Source organism: Microcaecilia unicolor, chromosome 1 (assembly GCF_901765095.1).
Source record: "Microcaecilia unicolor chromosome 1, aMicUni1.1, whole genome shotgun sequence".
Taxonomy (NCBI): Eukaryota; Metazoa; Chordata; class Amphibia; order Gymnophiona; family Siphonopidae; genus Microcaecilia; species Microcaecilia unicolor.
The window spans coordinates 766931282-766949032 of record NC_044031.1 but is presented as its reverse complement, the minus strand read 5'-3'; the positions used below and the strand labels follow the sequence as shown (position 1 = coordinate 766949032).

The 17751-nt window shown below is 48.6% G+C and overlaps 1 protein-coding gene across 1 annotated transcript in view; it reads right to left on the bottom strand.

The window, feature by feature from the left end:
* The window catches only part of MAP2K5 (mitogen-activated protein kinase kinase 5), a 406422-nt gene that overhangs the window by 76298 nt on the left and 312373 nt on the right, over nucleotides 1-17751 (bottom strand). Inside the window, exons 18-19 of the mRNA XM_030189796.1 lie at nucleotides 13520-13546; nucleotides 13159-13191 (exon numbers count right to left, since the gene is read on the bottom strand). Coding sequence (XP_030045656.1) covers nucleotides 13159-13191; nucleotides 13520-13546 — 60 coding nt within the window. The remainder of the gene's footprint in view (nucleotides 1-13158; nucleotides 13192-13519; nucleotides 13547-17751) is intronic.

Below are 17751 nucleotides of genomic sequence, written 5' to 3'. Positions count from 1 at the left end.
CACCCTCTACCCTTCCAACCCCTACAATAGCTGACTTCTGCTACCCCAAGGAATCCTAATCCACTCTGTTAAAATGTCCAGGGGTACAAAATGCAGCCTGTTCTGTAAGCCCTAGAGGGGAGAAATATGCCCTCTGAAGCACTGTTACGATTTTTTCATTTGTGGAGGAGTGGCCCAGTGGTTAGGGTGGGGGGAACTGAGGAACTGAGTTTGATTCCCACTTCAGGCACAGGCAGCTCCTTGTGACTCTGGGTAAGTCACTTAACCCTCCATTGCCCCATGTAAGCCGCATTGAGCCTGCCATGAGTGGGAAAGCGCAGGGTACAAATGTAACAAAAGTAAAATAGATACTATTGGAGATTCTACATGGAATGTTGCTACTATTGGAGATTCTACATGGAATGTTGCTACTATTGAGATTCTGTTGCTACTATGAGATTCTACATGGAATGTTGCTACTATTGGAGATTCTACATGGAATGTTGCTACTATTGGAGATTCTACATGGAATGTTGCTACTATTGAGATTCTGTTGCTACTATGAGATTCTACATGGAATGTTGCTACTATTGGAGATTCTACATGGAATGTTGCTATTCCACTAACAACATTCCATGTAGAAGCCTGTGCGGCCACATTGGTGATCTGCAAGGGCCGACTTCTACATGGAATGTTGCTAATGGAATAGCAACATTCCATGTAGAATCTCCAATAGTAGCAACAGTGGAAGAGTGGCCTAGTGGTTAGGGTGGTGGACTTTGGTCCTGGGGAACTGAGTTCGATTCCCACTTCAGGCACAGGCAGCTCCTTGTGACTCTGGGCAAGTCACTTAACCCTCCATTGCCCCATGTAAGCCGCATTGAGCCTGCCATGGGTGGGAAAGCGCAGGGTACAAATGTAACAAAAAAAAAAAAAAAGGAATCCTAATCCACCCTGTTAAAATGTCCAGGGGTACAAAATGCAACCCGTTCTGTATGCCTTAGAGGGAAGAAATATGTCTTTTGAAGCACTGTTATGATTTTTTAATCTGTGGATGAATAAGTCGTCATCAGCAATCTCAGGATTCAATCTAGCTTTCCCGTCTTCCACAGTCCTTCCTGCAACAGAAGATGTCTTCTTAGACGATGTGCTGGTAGCAGGATGTACAGGACCCCCCATGCAAATTTTGCTAGTTGTGACCAGCTTATTTTTCAAAAGAAAATCAAAATATCGTTGTCTGCATCACTCAAACATAAATAACATACCATGAGTTCATTAACAGGTTTCAAAGTTGAAAATGACATGAGGACAAAGTTTGTCCCCGTCCCCACTGCCTCTGGCCTCATTCCCGTCCTTTCCTCGCAGGATCTGTCCCCGCCCCCGCGGGCTCTGTCCCTGTCCCTACTATGGGTCCCCATCCTACTACTATTACTATTTAGCATTTCTATAGCGCTACAAGGCGTACGCAGCGCTGCACAAACATAGAAGAAAGACAGTCCCTGCTCAAAGAGCTTACAATCTAATAGACAAAAAATAAATAAAGTAAGCAAATCAAATCAATTAATGTGTACAGGAAGGAGGAGAGGAGGGTAGGTGGAGGCGAGTGGTTACAAGTGGTTACGAGTCAAAAGCAATGTTAAAGAGGTGGGCTTTCAGTCTAGATTTAAAGGTGGCCAAGGATGGGGCAAGACGTAGGGGCTCAGGAAGTTTATTCCAGGCGTAGGGTGCAGCGAGACAGAAGGCGCAAAGTCTACTACTATTGGAGATTCTAGATGGAATGTTGCTACTACTATTACTATTTAGCATTTCTATAGCGCTACAAGGCGTACGCAGCGCTGCACAAACATAGAAGAAAGACAGTCCCTGCTCAAAGAGCTTACAATCTAATAGACAAAAAATAAATAAAGTAAGCAAATCAAATCAATTAATGTGTACAGGAAGGAGGAGAGGAGGGTAGGTGGAGGCGAGTGGTTACAAGTTATTCTCTAGCTAAAGACATCCGGATAAAAAGTGAAAACAGATTTTTAATAGCAAAAAGTGGGATGACGTCCCCAGAAAGGAAGCTAACAATTCTCTCTTTTTAACAGTGATCTAAGGTACATCTGAACTATAATTAAGCTGCTCGTTTTTAAGAGATGGACTGAAGGATAGCACAAGGATGGAATTATCAACTTCCCAATGGAAGTGTATTGGCAAAAGGACAGACGAATTCAAGAACTTACACAAGTACATGCCACACTGTGGCCAATCCAGGTCACAAATACCTGGCAAGATCCCAGAAAACTCAATACGTTTTATGCTGTTTATCCCAGAAATAAGCAGTGGATTTCCCCCAAGTCAATTTAATAAAGGTCTATGGACTTTTCCTTTAGGAAGTGGTCCAGACCCTTTTTAAACCCCGCTAAGCTAACTGCCTTTACCACATTCTCTGGTAACGAATGCCAGAGTTTAATTACATGTTGAGTGTATCTTTCTCCTTCATCTTCTACCGCTGTATACATTTGTATTTTTAAAAAAATATTGTACATTGCTTTTTTCCATTTATTTGACAGGAAAATGTTACATAAAAGCTAATTAATAATAATAATAAGGCTGAAGATTACATATTGTCTGTGATATTGCAGTAGGAAGGTAGAATGGTCTGCTGTCACCAACTTTATCCACTCCCCCCTGCCCCATGGCACGCTCCCCATACAACATTCAGAATTCCCCCCAATGTCAGATAGCTCCTGCAGTAATCTCCAGCCCCTTCCTCCCTCCATGGCACACCCCAACTTTCTCCAGCTTCCTCATCCCTAGGACACCCACTACATTGCACATCTCTCAGCCTCTGTCCCACCCTCTCCAATGGCACACACACCCTCTAAGCTTTGGAACACCCTATCCTACAGCACACAGCTCCCCTCAGCATTATCTAGTACCCCTATGGCACCCCCCCCCCACCTTTAACATTCTCCAGCCTCTTACCAATGGCACTCACACCCTTCCAACTTTCTCCAGCCCCCTCCGAATGACACATCCCCCTTCCAACTTTCTCCAGCCCCCTCCGAATGACACATCCCCCTTCCAACTTTCTCCAGCCCCCTACCAATGGCACACCCCCTTCAAGCTTTCTCTAGCCCCCTCCCAATGGCACACCCCCTTCCAACTTTCTCCAGCCCCCTCCCAATGACACATCCCCCTTCCAACTTTCTCCAGCCCCCTACCAATGGCACACCCCCCTTCCAACTTTCTCCAGCCCCCTCCCAATGGCACACCCCCTTCCAACTTTCTCCAGCCCCCTCCCAATGGCACACCCCCTTCAAGCTTTCTCCAGCCCCCTCCCAATGGCACACCCCCTTCCAACTTTCTCCAGCTCCCTCTCAATGGCACATCCCCCTTCCAGCTTTCTCCAGCCCCTTCCTAATGGAACACCTCCCTTCCAGCCCCTTCCCAATGGCACATCCCCCTTTCAACTTTCTTCAGACCTTTCCCAATGGCACATCTCCCCTTTTAACATTCTCCAACCCCTTCCCAAAGGCACACATCCTTCCAACTTTCTCCAGCCCCCTCCTAATGGCACACCCCCCTTCCAACTTTCTCCAGCTCCCTCCCAATGGCACACCCCCCTTCCAACTTTCTCCAGCCCCCTCCCAATGGCACACCTCCCTTCCAACTTTCTCTAGCCCCCTCCCAATGGCACACCCCCTTCCAACTTTCTCCAGCTCCCTCCCAATGGCACACCCCCTTCCAACTTTCTCCAGCCCCCTCCCAATGGCACACCCCCCCTTCCAACTTTCTCCAGCCCCCTCCCAATGGCACACCCCCCTTCCAACTTTCTCCAGCTCCCTCCTAATGGCACACCCCCCTTACAACTTTCTCCAGCCCCCTCCCAATGGCACACCCCCTTCCAACTTTCTCCAGCCCCCTCCCAATGGCACACCCCCCCTTCCAACTTTCTCCAGCCCCCTCCCAATGGCACACCCCCCTTCCAACTTTCTCCAGCTCCGTCCCAATGGCACACCCCCATTCCAACTTTCTCCAGCCCCCTCCCAATGGCACACCCCCCTTACAACTTACTCCAGCCCCCTCCCAATGGCACACCCCCCTTCCAACTTTCTCCAGCCCCCTGCCAATGGCACACCCCCCTTCCAACTTTCTCCAGCTCCGTCCCAATGGCACACCCCCATTCCAACTTTCTCCAGCCCCCTCCCAATGGCACACCCCCCTTACAACTTACTCCAGCCCCCTCCCAATGGCACACCCCCCTTCCAACTTTCTCCAGCTCCGTCCCAATGGCACACCCCCATTCCAACTTTCTCCAGCCCCCTCCCAATGGCACACCCCCCCTTACAACTTACTCCAGCCCCCTCCCAATGGCACACCCCCCTTCCAACTTTCTCCAGCCCCCTGCCAATGGCACACCCCCTTCCAGCTTTCTCCAGCCCCCTCCGAATGGCACATCCCCCTTCCAACTTTCTCCAGCCCCCTCCCAATGGCACACCTCCTTCAAGCTTTCTCTAGCCCCCTCCCAATGGCACACCCCCTTACAACTTTCTCCAGCCCCCTCCCAATGGCACACCCCCCCTTACAACTTTCTCCAGCCCCCTCCCAATGGCACACCACCTTCAAGCTTTCTCTAGCCCCCTCCAATGGCACACCCCCTTCAAGCTTTCTCTAGCCCCCTCCCAATGGCACACCCCCCCTTCCAACTTTCTCCAGCCCCCTCCCAATGGCACACCCCCTTCAAGCTTTCTCCAGCCCCCTCCCAATGGCACACCCCCTTTCCAACTTTCTCCAGCCCCCTCCCAATGGCACACCCCCTTTCAACTTTCTCCAGCCCCCTCCCAATGGCACACCCCCCCTTCCAACTTTCTCCAGCCCCCTCCCAATGGCACACCCCCTTCAAGCTTTCTCCAGCCCCCTCCCAATGGCACACCCCTTCCAACTTTCTCCAGCTCCCTCTCAATGGCACATCCCCCTTCCAGCTTTCTCCAGCCCCTTCCTAATGGAACACCTCCCTTCCAGCCCCTTCCCAATGGCACATCCCCCTTTCAACTTTCTTCAGACCTTTCCCAATGGCACATCTCCCCTTTTAACATTCTCCAACCCCTTCCCAAAGGCACACATCCTTCCAACTTTCTCCAGCCCCCTCCTAATGGCACACCCCCCTTCCAACTTTCTCCAGCCCCCTCCTAATGGCACACCCCCCTTCCAACTTTCTCCAGCTCCCTCCCAATGGCACACCCCCCTTCCAACTTTCTCCAGCCCCCTCCCAATGGCACACCTCCCTTCCAACTTTCTCCAGCCCCCTCCCAATGGCACACCCCCTTCCAACTTTCTCCAGCCCCCTCCCAATGGCACACCCCCTTCCAACTTTCTCCAGCCCCCTCCCAATGGCACACCCCCCCTTCCAACTTTCTCCAGCCCCCTCCCAATGGCACACCCCCCTTCCAACTTTCTCCAGCTCCCTCCCAATGGCACACCCCCCTTCCAACTTTCTCCAGCTCCCTCCTAATGGCACACCCCCCTTACAACTTTCTCCAGCCCCCTCCCAATGGCACACCCCCTTCCAACTTTCTCCAGCCCCCTCCCAATGGCACACCCCCCCTTCCAACTTTCTCCAGCCCCCTCCCAATGGCACACCCCCCTTCCAACTTTCTCCAGCTCCGTCCCAATGGCACACCCCCATTCCAACTTTCTCCAGCCCCCTCCCAATGGCACACCCCCCTTACAACTTACTCCAGCCCCCTCCCAATGGCACACCCCCCTTCCAACTTTCTCCAGCCCCCTGCCAATGGCACACCCCCCTTCCAACTTTCTCCAGCTCCGTCCCAATGGCACACCCCCATTCCAACTTTCTCCAGCCCCCTCCCAATGGCACACCCCCCTTACAACTTTCTCCAGCCCCCTCCCAATGGCACACCCCCCTTCCAACTTTCTCCAGCTCCGTCCCAATGGCACACCCCCATTCCAACTTTCTCCAGCCCCCTCCCAATGGCACACCCCCCTTACAACTTACTCCAGCCCCCTCCCAATGGCACACCCCCCTTCCAGCTTTCTCCAGCCCCTGCCAATGGCACACCCCCTTCCAGCTTTCTCCAGCCCCCTCCGAATGGCACATCCCCCTTCCAACTTTCTCCAGCCCCCTCCCAATGGCACACCTCCTTCAAGCTTTCTCTAGCCCCCTCCCAATGGCACACCCCCTTACAACTTTCTCCAGCCCCCTCCCAATGGCACACCCCCCCTTACAACTTTCTCCAGCCCCCTCCCAATGGCACACCACCTTCAAGCTTTCTCTAGCCCCCTCCCAATGGCACACCCCCTTCAAGCTTTCTCTAGCCTCCTCCCAATGGCACACCCCCCCTTCCAACTTTCTCCAGCCCCCTCCCAATGGCACACCCCCTTCAAGCTTTCTCCAGCCCCCTCCCAATGGCACACCCCCTTTCAACTTTCTCCAGCCCCCTCCCAATGGCACACCCCCCCTTCCAACTTTCTCCAGCCCCCTCCCAATGGCACACCCCCTTCAAGCTTTCTCCAGCCCCCTCCCAATGGCACACCCCCTTCCAACTTTCTCCAGCTCCCTCTCAATGGCACATCCCCCTTCCAGCTTTCTCCAGCCCCTTCCAGCTTTCTCCAGCCCCTTCCCAATGGCACATCCCCCCTTTCCAGCTTTCTCCAGCTCCTTCCCAATGGCACATCCCCCCTTTCCAGCTTTCTCCAGCTCCTTCCCAATGGCACATCTCCTCTTCCTACATTCTCCAGCCCCTTCCCAAAGGCACACCCCCCTTCCTACTTTCTCCAGCTCCCTCCCAATGGCACACCCCCCCTTCCAACTTTCTCCAGCCCCCCTCCCAATGGCACACCCCCTTCAAGCTTTCTCCAGCCCCCTCCCAATGGCACACCCCCTTTCAACTTTCTCCAGCCCCCTCCCAATGGCACACCCCCTTTCAACTTTCTCCAGCCCCCTCCCAATGGCACACCCCCCCTTCCAACTTTCTCCAGCCCCCTCCCAATGGCACACCCCCTTCAAGCTTTCTCCAGCCCCCTCCCAATGGCACACCCCCTTCCAACTTTCTCCAGCTCCCTCTCAATGGCACATCCCCCTTCCAGCTTTCTCCAGCCCCTTCCAGCTTTCTCCAGCCCCTTCCCAATGGCACATCCCCCCTTTCCAGCTTTCTCCAGCCCCTTCCCAATGGCACATCCCCCCTTTCCAGCTTTCTCCAGCTCCTTCCCAATGGCACATCTCCTCTTCCTACATTCTCCAGCCCCTTCCCAAAGGCACACCCCCCTTCCTACTTTCTCCAGCTCCCTCCCAATGGCACACCCCCCCTTCCAACTTTCTCCAGCCCCCTCCCAATGGCACACCCCCTTCAAGCTTTCTCCAGCCCCCTCCCAATGGCACACCCCCTTTCAACTTTCTCCAGCCCCCTCCCAATGGCACACCCCCTTTCAACTTTCTCCAGCCCCCTCCCAATGGCACACCCCCCCTTCCAACTTTCTCCAGCCCCCTCCCAATGGCACACCCCCTTCAAGCTTTCTCCAGCCCCCTCCCAATGGCACACCCCCTTCCAACTTTCTCCAGCTCCCTCTCAATGGCACATCCCCCTTCCAGCTTTCTCCAGCCCCTTCCAGCTTTCTCCAGCCCCTTCCCAATGGCACATCCCCCCTTTCCAGCTTTCTCCAGCTCCTTCCCAATGGCACATCCCCCCTTTCCAGCTTTCTCCAGCTCCTTCCCAATGGCACATCTCCTCTTCCTACATTCTCCAGCCCCTTCCCAAAGGCACACCCCCCTTCCAACTTTCTCCAGCCCCCTGCCAATGGCACACCCCCCTTCCAGCTTTCTCCAGCCCCCTCCGAATGGCACACCCCCTTTCAACTTTCTCCAGCCCCTTCCAGCTTTCTCCAGCCCCTTCCCAATGGCACATCCCCCCTTTCCAGCTTTCTCCAGCTCCTTCCCAATGGCACATCCCCCCTTCTAGTTTGTCCAGCCTCCATCTTTCTTCTGATTGTGTGATTGGTGTGCAGCTGCATATCAGGCCATGCCCTTCTCCTTTGCTATCCTGGGCCCAATTGTTCTTTTGTACACTGTAGGCCTCAGTACAGCTGCACAGGTCAAAGGAACAACCAGGGCCAAGGCAGCAGAGGACAATGATGATGTGGTCTGATCTGCAGCTGTGCACCTCCATTTTGTGATTGCTGCGGGGGACAGAGGGAGCATTGGCGGCTAAGCCACAGAGCTGTCCAGCCTTTGTAGCTGCTGCCAGTGCAGAATTCTGTGCAAACTCTGCACTGTGGAGTTGTGCAGATTTCCCCCAGGAGTAACATAACTCCCCCAATCGGGTAGTCACTGACTTTCAATCCACTGGGATGACAGATACGTTTTATTGCTTAACCATGCTGAGTACACCGTTTGCTTTTTTGGACTATTAAATGTTTTTTAATAGAAGAATATAAAACTGTAGGTCTTGAACAAGTATGTGTTACTTCACAAAATAGAAAACTTAATATAATTTCTGTATACTCTCACATCCACATACTGCTCAAATAGCTAAAGCAGAGAAGCGTGAAACAGAAACCCAACCTGATGATCCCAAGGGGCCAAGGTTTGAAAAACTGAAAGCAGTTACTGTTCCTCCCTGATGCAAGCACCCCCCCACTCCCTTCTCCTAGACTCCCAATGCGGTTTTATTGCTTTTCTATAAAGGGTTGCACCAAATACTGAAGCATGACCAGTGACATGCACAAGATTGGGTTTTAGGAAGCGGTAAATGAACTAGCTCTCGTGGGAAGTAGCCTGCTCAGGTTGTTCTTGCTGTTTCTACCTGGGCTTGACTTTGTACACAGCAAAAGCACACACAAGATCTGCCATGCTGGATCAGCCCAACGGTCCTTCGAGTCCAGCTTTCTGTCCCTGAAAGTGGCCAGTCCATGTCACCAGGAAGTACATGGCAGATCTTAATGGGGATATCCTAGAAGGGTGGTGATCCCTCAGTCTACCTAACTAATAATGGATCTGTCACTCTATAAATTTGTCCAGAGCTTTTTAAATTTATATTACTAGCCTTGACCACATCCTTTCGGCGACAAATTCCACAGTTTGAGTTGAACAAAAAATTGTTCTTTAAATCCGCATCTCTGGTCCTAGTACTATTAAAAAGGTAAATTACTATTTCCTATTAATCTGTCTCACCCCGTTCATGATTTTATAGGATCTCTGTTATAGTCCCATCTCAGTCGTTCCTTCTCCAAGCACAGGATCAGTACCAGTTTCAGGAAAATATCTTACAGATCCTGCGCTATGCAAACTAGTAAACATTACCATGCATGGGAGTTGCGTTCCAAGACGTATGAAGAGAGACTTGCTGACCTGAACATGTATACTCTGGAGGAAAGGAGGAACAGGGGTGATATGATACAGACGTTCAAATATTTGAAAGGTATTAATCCGCAAACGAATCTTTTCCAGAGATGGGAAGGCGGTAGAACGAGAGGACATGAAATGAGGTTGAAGGGGGGCAGACTCAGGAAAGATGTCAGGAAGTATTTTTTCACAGAGAGGGTGGTGGATGCTTGGAATGCCCTCCCGTGGGAGGTGGTGGAGATGAAAACAGTAACGGAATTCAAGCATGCGTGGGACAGGCATAAAGGAATCCTGTGCAGAAGGAATGGATCCACAGAAGCTTAGCTGAAATTGGGTGGCGGGGGGAAGAGGGGTTGGTGGTTGAGAGGCTAGGATGGGGGAGGGCAGACTTATACGGGGTCTGTGCCGGAGCCGGTGATGGGAGGCGGGACTGGTGGTTGGGAGGCGGGAAATACTGCTGCACAGGCTTGTGCGGTCTGTGCCCTGAGGAAGGCAGGTGCAGATCAAGGTAAGGTATACTGTACACATATGAGTTTATCGTGGGCAGACTGGATGGACCGTGCAGGTCTTTTTCTGCCGTCATCTACTATGTTACTATGTTACTATGCAGAAGTAACATATTCACAATAGAATTACAGCAAAATATCTTATGTCGTACTTTCAAACTATGTCCTTTTGTGAGCATTGAGACCTCATGCTTAGCAATTTCAGCCACCAAACATTTTGGATTGATTTTTACAGTACAGTCTTGATTATCCAACCATCCGGCATATCTGACAGACCCCCCCGTTACCACCCAGGGATGTCGTCATGTCTCATTCTGTTTTTTGGCGTAGCACAGAGGGAAATTTCGCACCTGAGACTATTTGTTTCAGACCAGGGATCCTGCTCTTACGGCAAAACAGTACCGTTGTGACCCGGGATCCTGCTTCTACAGCCTTTGTTTATTCACCGTTTGAGGGGTTAACCATTGTTTTCCATATTATGTCTGATAATCGAGACTTTACTGTACTTGGAAATAGATGAGAGCAATTAAATATGCCTTAACAGCTGTGCATTTGAAGATTAATTGGACTCTATGCTTCGATTTTATATCATGAATTTGTATTTTATATTGTGTATTTTGATTTTGTGTACAGCTAAGAATTGTATAATTTGTGGTTTTAAAAATATTTGAAATAAACAAACCAAACAACCATAGGTGCTCAATTCCTTGCCTGGGGACAGGAGTTTTGAAAGAGGCTTAAAACATGGTTATTCAATTTTATGAAGTATGAAATGTTTTCTTCTTATATTTCTGTTGATTTGGATTGCTTTTTTTAATGCAATCTTGTGAGTTCTTATTGCAAGCTTCTAAATTGTTTGGCTAATTGCTATTTTGAGGATTGCAATCTACCTTGTACAGGCTCACTGAAAAAGTGGATCATACATGCCATATTAAATCAAGTGCACATAAAGATTCATAGATAGAGACAAATACACCTGAGCTGATCTTGACATCATGATACTTGTGAGCAATTTGTGGTCATTTTAAAAGTCCTAGACACAATTTGCAATGCATAAGTCCCAGCATTTACACATGCATATTGAATAAACGTAGAAAACCCAATTTTACAAAGCAAGGCTTCACATATGGTAAAGGGCTATAGTTTGGCCATGGTTAGGGTGGGGCTAAAATATACACATCTATTCCCCATTTCAGAAGGGCAATGCACGGAAATAAGCACCAAGTTGAACATTAGGATTTACACCTGCTCTCAGGCATGTATAGGTTTCATAAATGTGATCATTTAGGGCAGGAGAGATTAGGGGAGGCTGCCCCCTTCATCTCCATTCCCCCTCACCCCATGAAATCAATAACTGGGAGAACATAGACATGTAACTTTGCAAATCAGCAGACATACATGACCTTTAGATGCAGTTGCCTCGGTTGATAATTGCAAAATGGGTGTTGCTGCTACTATGTGTAGCCACCAAATATGCAGCAATGACCGTGGATGCTTTAGAAAAGGCTCTGCGTATGCAGATCCCTTTCTAAACTACGACCAGAATGTCACGGAATCTCAATTTTGATTTGCATCTTCTGATAGAATCTGCCTTCATGTATGGTAGCCGAGTATGTAGGAAAGAGCCCACTGGAGCCAGGCAACTTGACAGTGGCTTTTACTGCTTCCCCTGCAGGGTCACACTAGCAGGACTGCAGACATTTGCCAAAAGGAAACTCTCTTATTACTTGCCAGATGGAGAGAGCCATTTATAAGGAGGGGCAATTTATGCCAAGGAAAAAAGCAGCTCACTGACAGATGTGAAGCTAAGCACAGCACTGGATGGAACTCTACACTATGACGGGGCAGAGCATTTACTGCACTTCCTAATAAAGTTTACTTGATGAGAAAGCAAGCCACAAGAATGTCCTCAATAGATAGGTGTTTCGGACATCCTACCCCAAAAGACTTGTGCTGAACTACAATGACAGTTAAGTGTTCCTGATCCATTCCGCACAGCACCACAGTATCAGAGAGAGGTAAAAATCCACTTTAAACTTTTATTATTTTTAAAACTGTGTATGGTTTGGCACCTGATTATTTAAGTTCAATGATCTCGCTGTATTCACCCAGAAGATCTCTGTTCTCCTCTCAAGAAATTAGGTTGACAATTCCATCTAAACTTCATCAACTTGGAAAAGATCAACCACAGGTTGTGAACCAGAGTTCTGGAATAAACTACCAAGCAGTTTAAGAGAAACAGATTGCTACTTCACAAATATATTTGATTATTATCTGCTGAGATACTAAACATCCTGTTTTGGGGATGTTGATTTAAATTTTATATGTAAACTTGGGCTTTTAGTCCATTTTTTAAAAATAATTTGTAATCCAATTTGAGCTGAAAAACTTGCATAAATGGCTAGATTAGATTATGTGGACAGTGATATCAGGGCTGATGCAAGGGGTTGGCAAGAAGGGCAACTGCCCTGTGTACCAAGACGAAGACAGGCTGCTGGATAATCCTTTTGGGTTATTCTGCAATTTGGAAAGGGAAAGGGGGAGGAGTGGTGGGGGGGGGGGGGGGGAGAGGCAAAGACAGCGACCCTTGCCCGAGCCACAGTTTTGTCCAGCAATTGCCCAGAATGACACAGACATGACTTACTGAGCACCAAGTATCGGTGAGGGCTGTATGGGCACCACAGTGGAGACAAACAATGCAGACACGTTTCCAGGACTTTCCTAACTATGTTGCCCCATGTCCAAGTCCTCCTTGAGTACAGCTGTCACTTACTCCCTGCTTTTCTTTCAAAACTGCCATTTGCGGACTCTGCTGCAGCTATTTCCAACTCCTTCTCCTGTATCATATACATCACACTTGCATGCTAGATGTGTGCTTGGTGTTAATACATTTCTTTCTTTCACTAGCATTAGTGTCCTCACTGCAAACCATTTTCAAAACAGAGTAAAAAGCGCTCACTGCATCTCCCCCATTGGGAACTCAGCCTAGGTCCAGCCTAGCCATCTCTGTGCTCTGGTGGGTAGAATCAGCCAGGATTCTCCATGCTAATTTCTCTTCTCCTGTCCCATCTGGTGTAAGAAAGCATCAATTAACATGAGTATGCTCTGTCTTTAGGGCCTTGAGACAGAGACTTTGGCAGGGAGAAAGGATCTGCAGCAGAGAGCCAGAAACCAGGCAGAATGCAGGGACGAGGTGAAACAGCTCTAAAGTGTGCCAGACGACTTGCTCTAAGGGTGTTGGGCATTGTGCTTCATTAGGAAACAAAATATAAGCTTTCCACACCATTAGGAATGACTTTAGGAGCGAAAGTACATAAGACAGCGACTCACCTCATCAACAATGCATTGCAATAACTGGAGAGGCTAGAATGGAAAGGAGAGCCAGGGAGGAGGGAGAGAGACAGTATTAGCTTCTATACAATATCTTTACAGTGGAATGGAAAAAAGAGAAAAAAAATCATTAATGCAATAGAATATAGCAAGATTAATCAACAGCAGCAAACTTATAAAACACTGATGCTGGGGATGTTCTATTATTTCTAATGGTACCTAATCTAATACAGGCCGTTAAAGGTTTGCATTTGCTTCAAAATGCAATTTGCTAAGTTTAAAACAGGGCGCTCAAGCATGCAAGAGGAGCAGCCATCAGGAAAAAGAAAAGTGATTTTTTTTCTGAAGTCATAAAGCTTACCATTAAAGAACCCTGGTTCTTCTGAATCTGAAAAAAGAAGGCAATATGTAATTAGCATGTCATAATCAAAATGGCTCACTTGGACACATTATGATCACTGAGAGAAAATTATTGCATTGCTGGTGGCAATTTGTGGGCATGTGTTAACACAATTTACATAATGAAAATACACAAATGTTAATAGCTTGCCTCTCATTTATAGGCAAAAGTCAGCAGAATGCTAATTTCACACAACACTTTTTAGCACCCTCCAGGTTGTATTAGAATAGGGAGGGGAAACCCCCCCCATAATCCATTTGAAAAAGGGCTGTTTACGATTCAGATATAAATAATGCTTCCTATTGTTAGATTGTGAGCACTCAGCTTAATGTTCCAATCACCGCTAATGTTATGGAGCGCATTCTTTTTAAATTAAAAACCGATTTATTTAAAATTGAAATTAAATCATAGTCAGAAATTAGAATTTTGGATTTCTGCCAATCGCTGCTTCCAATCGCTCTCTTTTTGGCAAAGAAACTTTAATCGTGTGGTTTTAAGTACAGGCCTGGATTCTGTACCCTGGATCTGTGCCTCTGGCTTGTCTGAAGTTTGCTCACAATAAACTGTCCCTTATGGGATACTTTTTGCCATGGAAGTGTTTGCCTTATTCCAAATAATAGCCCTGTGTTTATGGAGCACTTTTATTCACTGACATAATGAATTATAACAGGACTTTGCTTTGATTTAAATGCAAAACTACAGACTGAGCTTGATAAGTCTGTGCTGACTGTTCCATTGTAATGTCCTCGATTATTGGGGGGGGGGGGGGGGGGGGGGGGGGGGGGGGAGAGATTACAAACACACTTCCATCCCACTGACTGCTGGTGGTCCTGGGTGGAAAAAAAAGCCAGCAGAGAGTGGACCTAAGCATCTCAGGTGACATGCTAAGAGCCCTCTTGTGCCAGTCACAGATGCTGCAGTCTAGGAAACTCAGGATGTGGAAAGGAACAACTATCTTAAACCTTTTTAACGGTGTTAGGACATGTTCTCTCTGCAGTAGTGCAAGAGATCAGGCCCATAGGTATGGCGGGGTCCCACAGCCAACCTCCTCTTCTGCATTTATAAACAGCTATCAGGGTAAATAACTCTCTTATGATGTCAGATCTCCATTCTCGTGCTCCTCACTTGAAAACGGTTGAGATTTTAATCTACTACCTTAGGCAGATATAACTGGAAGCTACAGAATAACCTCTTCCGGGAACCTGAAGGTATTGCTCACCAAAAGACACAGACATAGTTCACCTAAAGAGCCAGGGGGGGAAAGTAGTAATGAGGTCATATGAAGGTTGGGAGAGGAAGCCAATTCTGTACCAGTACTGGAGCACTGGGAGCTCCTGTATTGTCACGACCCGGGGTAAGCCCTTGGGCCACAGCCAAGTTGACACTACCTAGCCAACCTGAGGGCTGGCTAGGTCCCAACGCGGTGGGCGAGACACCTGGGCAAGGCTGGAACTTGGAGTCAAGGCTGGAACTTGGAGTCAGGGCTGGAGAAAGCCAGGAACAAGGCGCAGGGCTAGAACAAGACGCAGGTAGGAACAAAAGACAAACTGTAACAAGGCTGCAACACACACTAGACAATTCTAGGAGACCTGTTGCAAAGCCACTAGCTGGGAGTTGGGAGACAGGAACTTCCTTAAATACTGCCAAACAGGAAGTGATGACATCAGTAAGCACCCTCTTCTTGCAGAGCTATAAAGGAAGTGCTGAGTTTCCAGGAAGTAAACAGATCCTTTTTGGCATGGAATGCTGCTGGAGACCACAGAGAACAGGAGAGGGGCTTGACACCCATACTCCCTCCAAACTACTCTTGTGCTAGAAGGCTACAATAATCCCATCTCATAGCACTCTGAACAGGTGTCAAGGTCACATTTAGCAAATGTAAGACTTGTCCCCTTCACTGCTCTGCTCTTCTTCGTCCTTGTTGTAAGAGTACTGGATACTACTGAAAAGGCATGAGCTTAGGGTTACCATATGTCCAGTTTTGATGGGCTCCAGCAGAACATAGCCGCAGTACAAGTGTCCATCCCGGACAACTTGCCCGGTTGGAGGGAGGCTAAAAATTTTTTCATCTAAAGTGGTCTCTTCTTATCTCCGACTGGTAGGTTCTTCAATAGTCTGTTTCAGATATGCCCTCAATTGGCTCTCCAAATTGCCCACCAAGAGCTCATTCATTCAGCTCTCAGCACAGACAGGTACTTACAGTGGAACTCGCCACCCTTCTAAATGCCTGTTCGGTCGAACCTGTTCCACCAGGGGAGGAAGAACATGGATTCTATTCCAGGTACTTGTGCAGAAAAGGACAGGGGGTATGCGTCCCAATCTACAGCTGAAGGCCCTGAACAAATTTTTACTCCAAGAAAAGTTCAGGATGGTTTCTCCGGGCACCCTTCTCCCCATGATTCAGAAACACGATTGGCTTTGCTCTCTGGACTTAAAGGATGCATATACTCACATCCATGTACTTCCAGCCCACCGGAAGTATCTTTGATTTCGGCTGGGAACACATCACTTCCAGTATTGCGTGTTGCCATTTGGCCTCACATCAGTTCCCAGGGTCTTCACCAAGTGTCTAGCGGTAGTTGCAGCATTGCTACGCAGACAAAATCCATGTGTTCCCATATCTCGATGATCAGCTGGTGAACTGCGGATGACTGTTCGGTTGCTAGAGCTACCAGGGTTCATTTTAAACTACCCCATCCCATCTCCACTTTTCAGCAATTAGAGTTTATAGGAGCCCTGCTCGACACACAGATGGTTCGCGTATACCTTCCAGAGACGTGAGCGGACAATCTTGTCTCACTAGTGTCCAGGGTTCGTGCCTCTCAGCAGGTCACAGTTCTGCAGATGTTGAGATTGTTGGGCCACATGACTTCCACAGTGTACATTACACCCATGGCACATCTTCATATGAGATCAGCTCAATGGACCTTAGCTTCTCTGAGGTATCAGGCCACGGGGAGTCTAGAAGATGTCATTCAGGTGCCCCCAGAGCTTGTAGGCTCTTTGCAGTGGTGGACCATTCGATCCAATTTGACTCTTGGACTGCCATTCCAAATTCCTCAGCCACAGAAAGTGCTGACGACGGATGTATCTCTCCTGGGTTGGGGAGCTCATGTAGATGGGCTTCACACTCAAGGTGCTTGTTGAGCTTCGAGCAATCTGGAATGCTCTAAAGGCTTTCAGAGATTGGCTGTCTTCTCAAATTATTCTAATTCAAACAGACAGTCAGGTTACAGTGTATTACACCAACAAGCAGGGGAGCACCGGATCTCACCCTCTGTGTCAGGAGGCTGTCTGGATGTGGCATTGGGCTCCCCAACATGGCATGTTTATTCAAGCCACTTATCTGGTGGGTGCAAACAAAACCCTGGCCAACAGGCTGAGCAGGTTAATGCAGCTGCACAAGTGGTCTCTCCATATGGGCATAGCCCATAAGATCTTCCGAGCGTGTGGCATCCCCTTGGTGGATCTTTTTGCCACTTAACTCAATCACAAGGTCCTTCAGTTCTGTTCCAGGCTTCAGGCCCACGGCAGGCCAGCATCAGATGCCTTCCTCCTCATTTGGTGGACAGGCCTTCTGTATGCACATCCTCCGATACCTCTAGTGGGAAAGACTTTGTTGAAATTCATGCAAGACCGTGGAACCATGATTCTGATTTTACCTTATTGGCCGCAGCAGATATGGTTTCTTCTTCTTCTGGAATTATCCTCTAAAGAACCATGGAGATTGGAGTGTTTTTCGACCCTCATCACACAGAATGAGGGGTCACTTCTACATCCCAACCTCCAGTCTCTTGCTCTCAGAGGTTGGATGTTGAGAGCCTAGAATTCACTTCTTTGGGTCTTTCGGAGGGTGTCTACCGGGTCTTGATGGCTTCCAGGAAAGATATGTCTAGGAGTGGAGGAGTGGCCTAGTGGTTAGGGTGGTGGACTTTGGTCCTGGGGAACTGAGGAACTGAGTTGGATTCCCACTTCAGGCACAGGCAGCTCCTTGTGACTCTGGGCAAGTCACTTAACCCTCCATTGCCCCATGTAAGCCGCATTGAGCCTGCCATGAGTGGGAAAGCGCGGGGTACAAATGTAACAAAAAAAAATACCACTAAGAGGTGTGAGAGCAAGGCCCTAGATCCCCTTACTTGCCCTACATAGGCCCTGCTTGAATACCTTCTACACCTATCCGAGTCTGGTCTCAA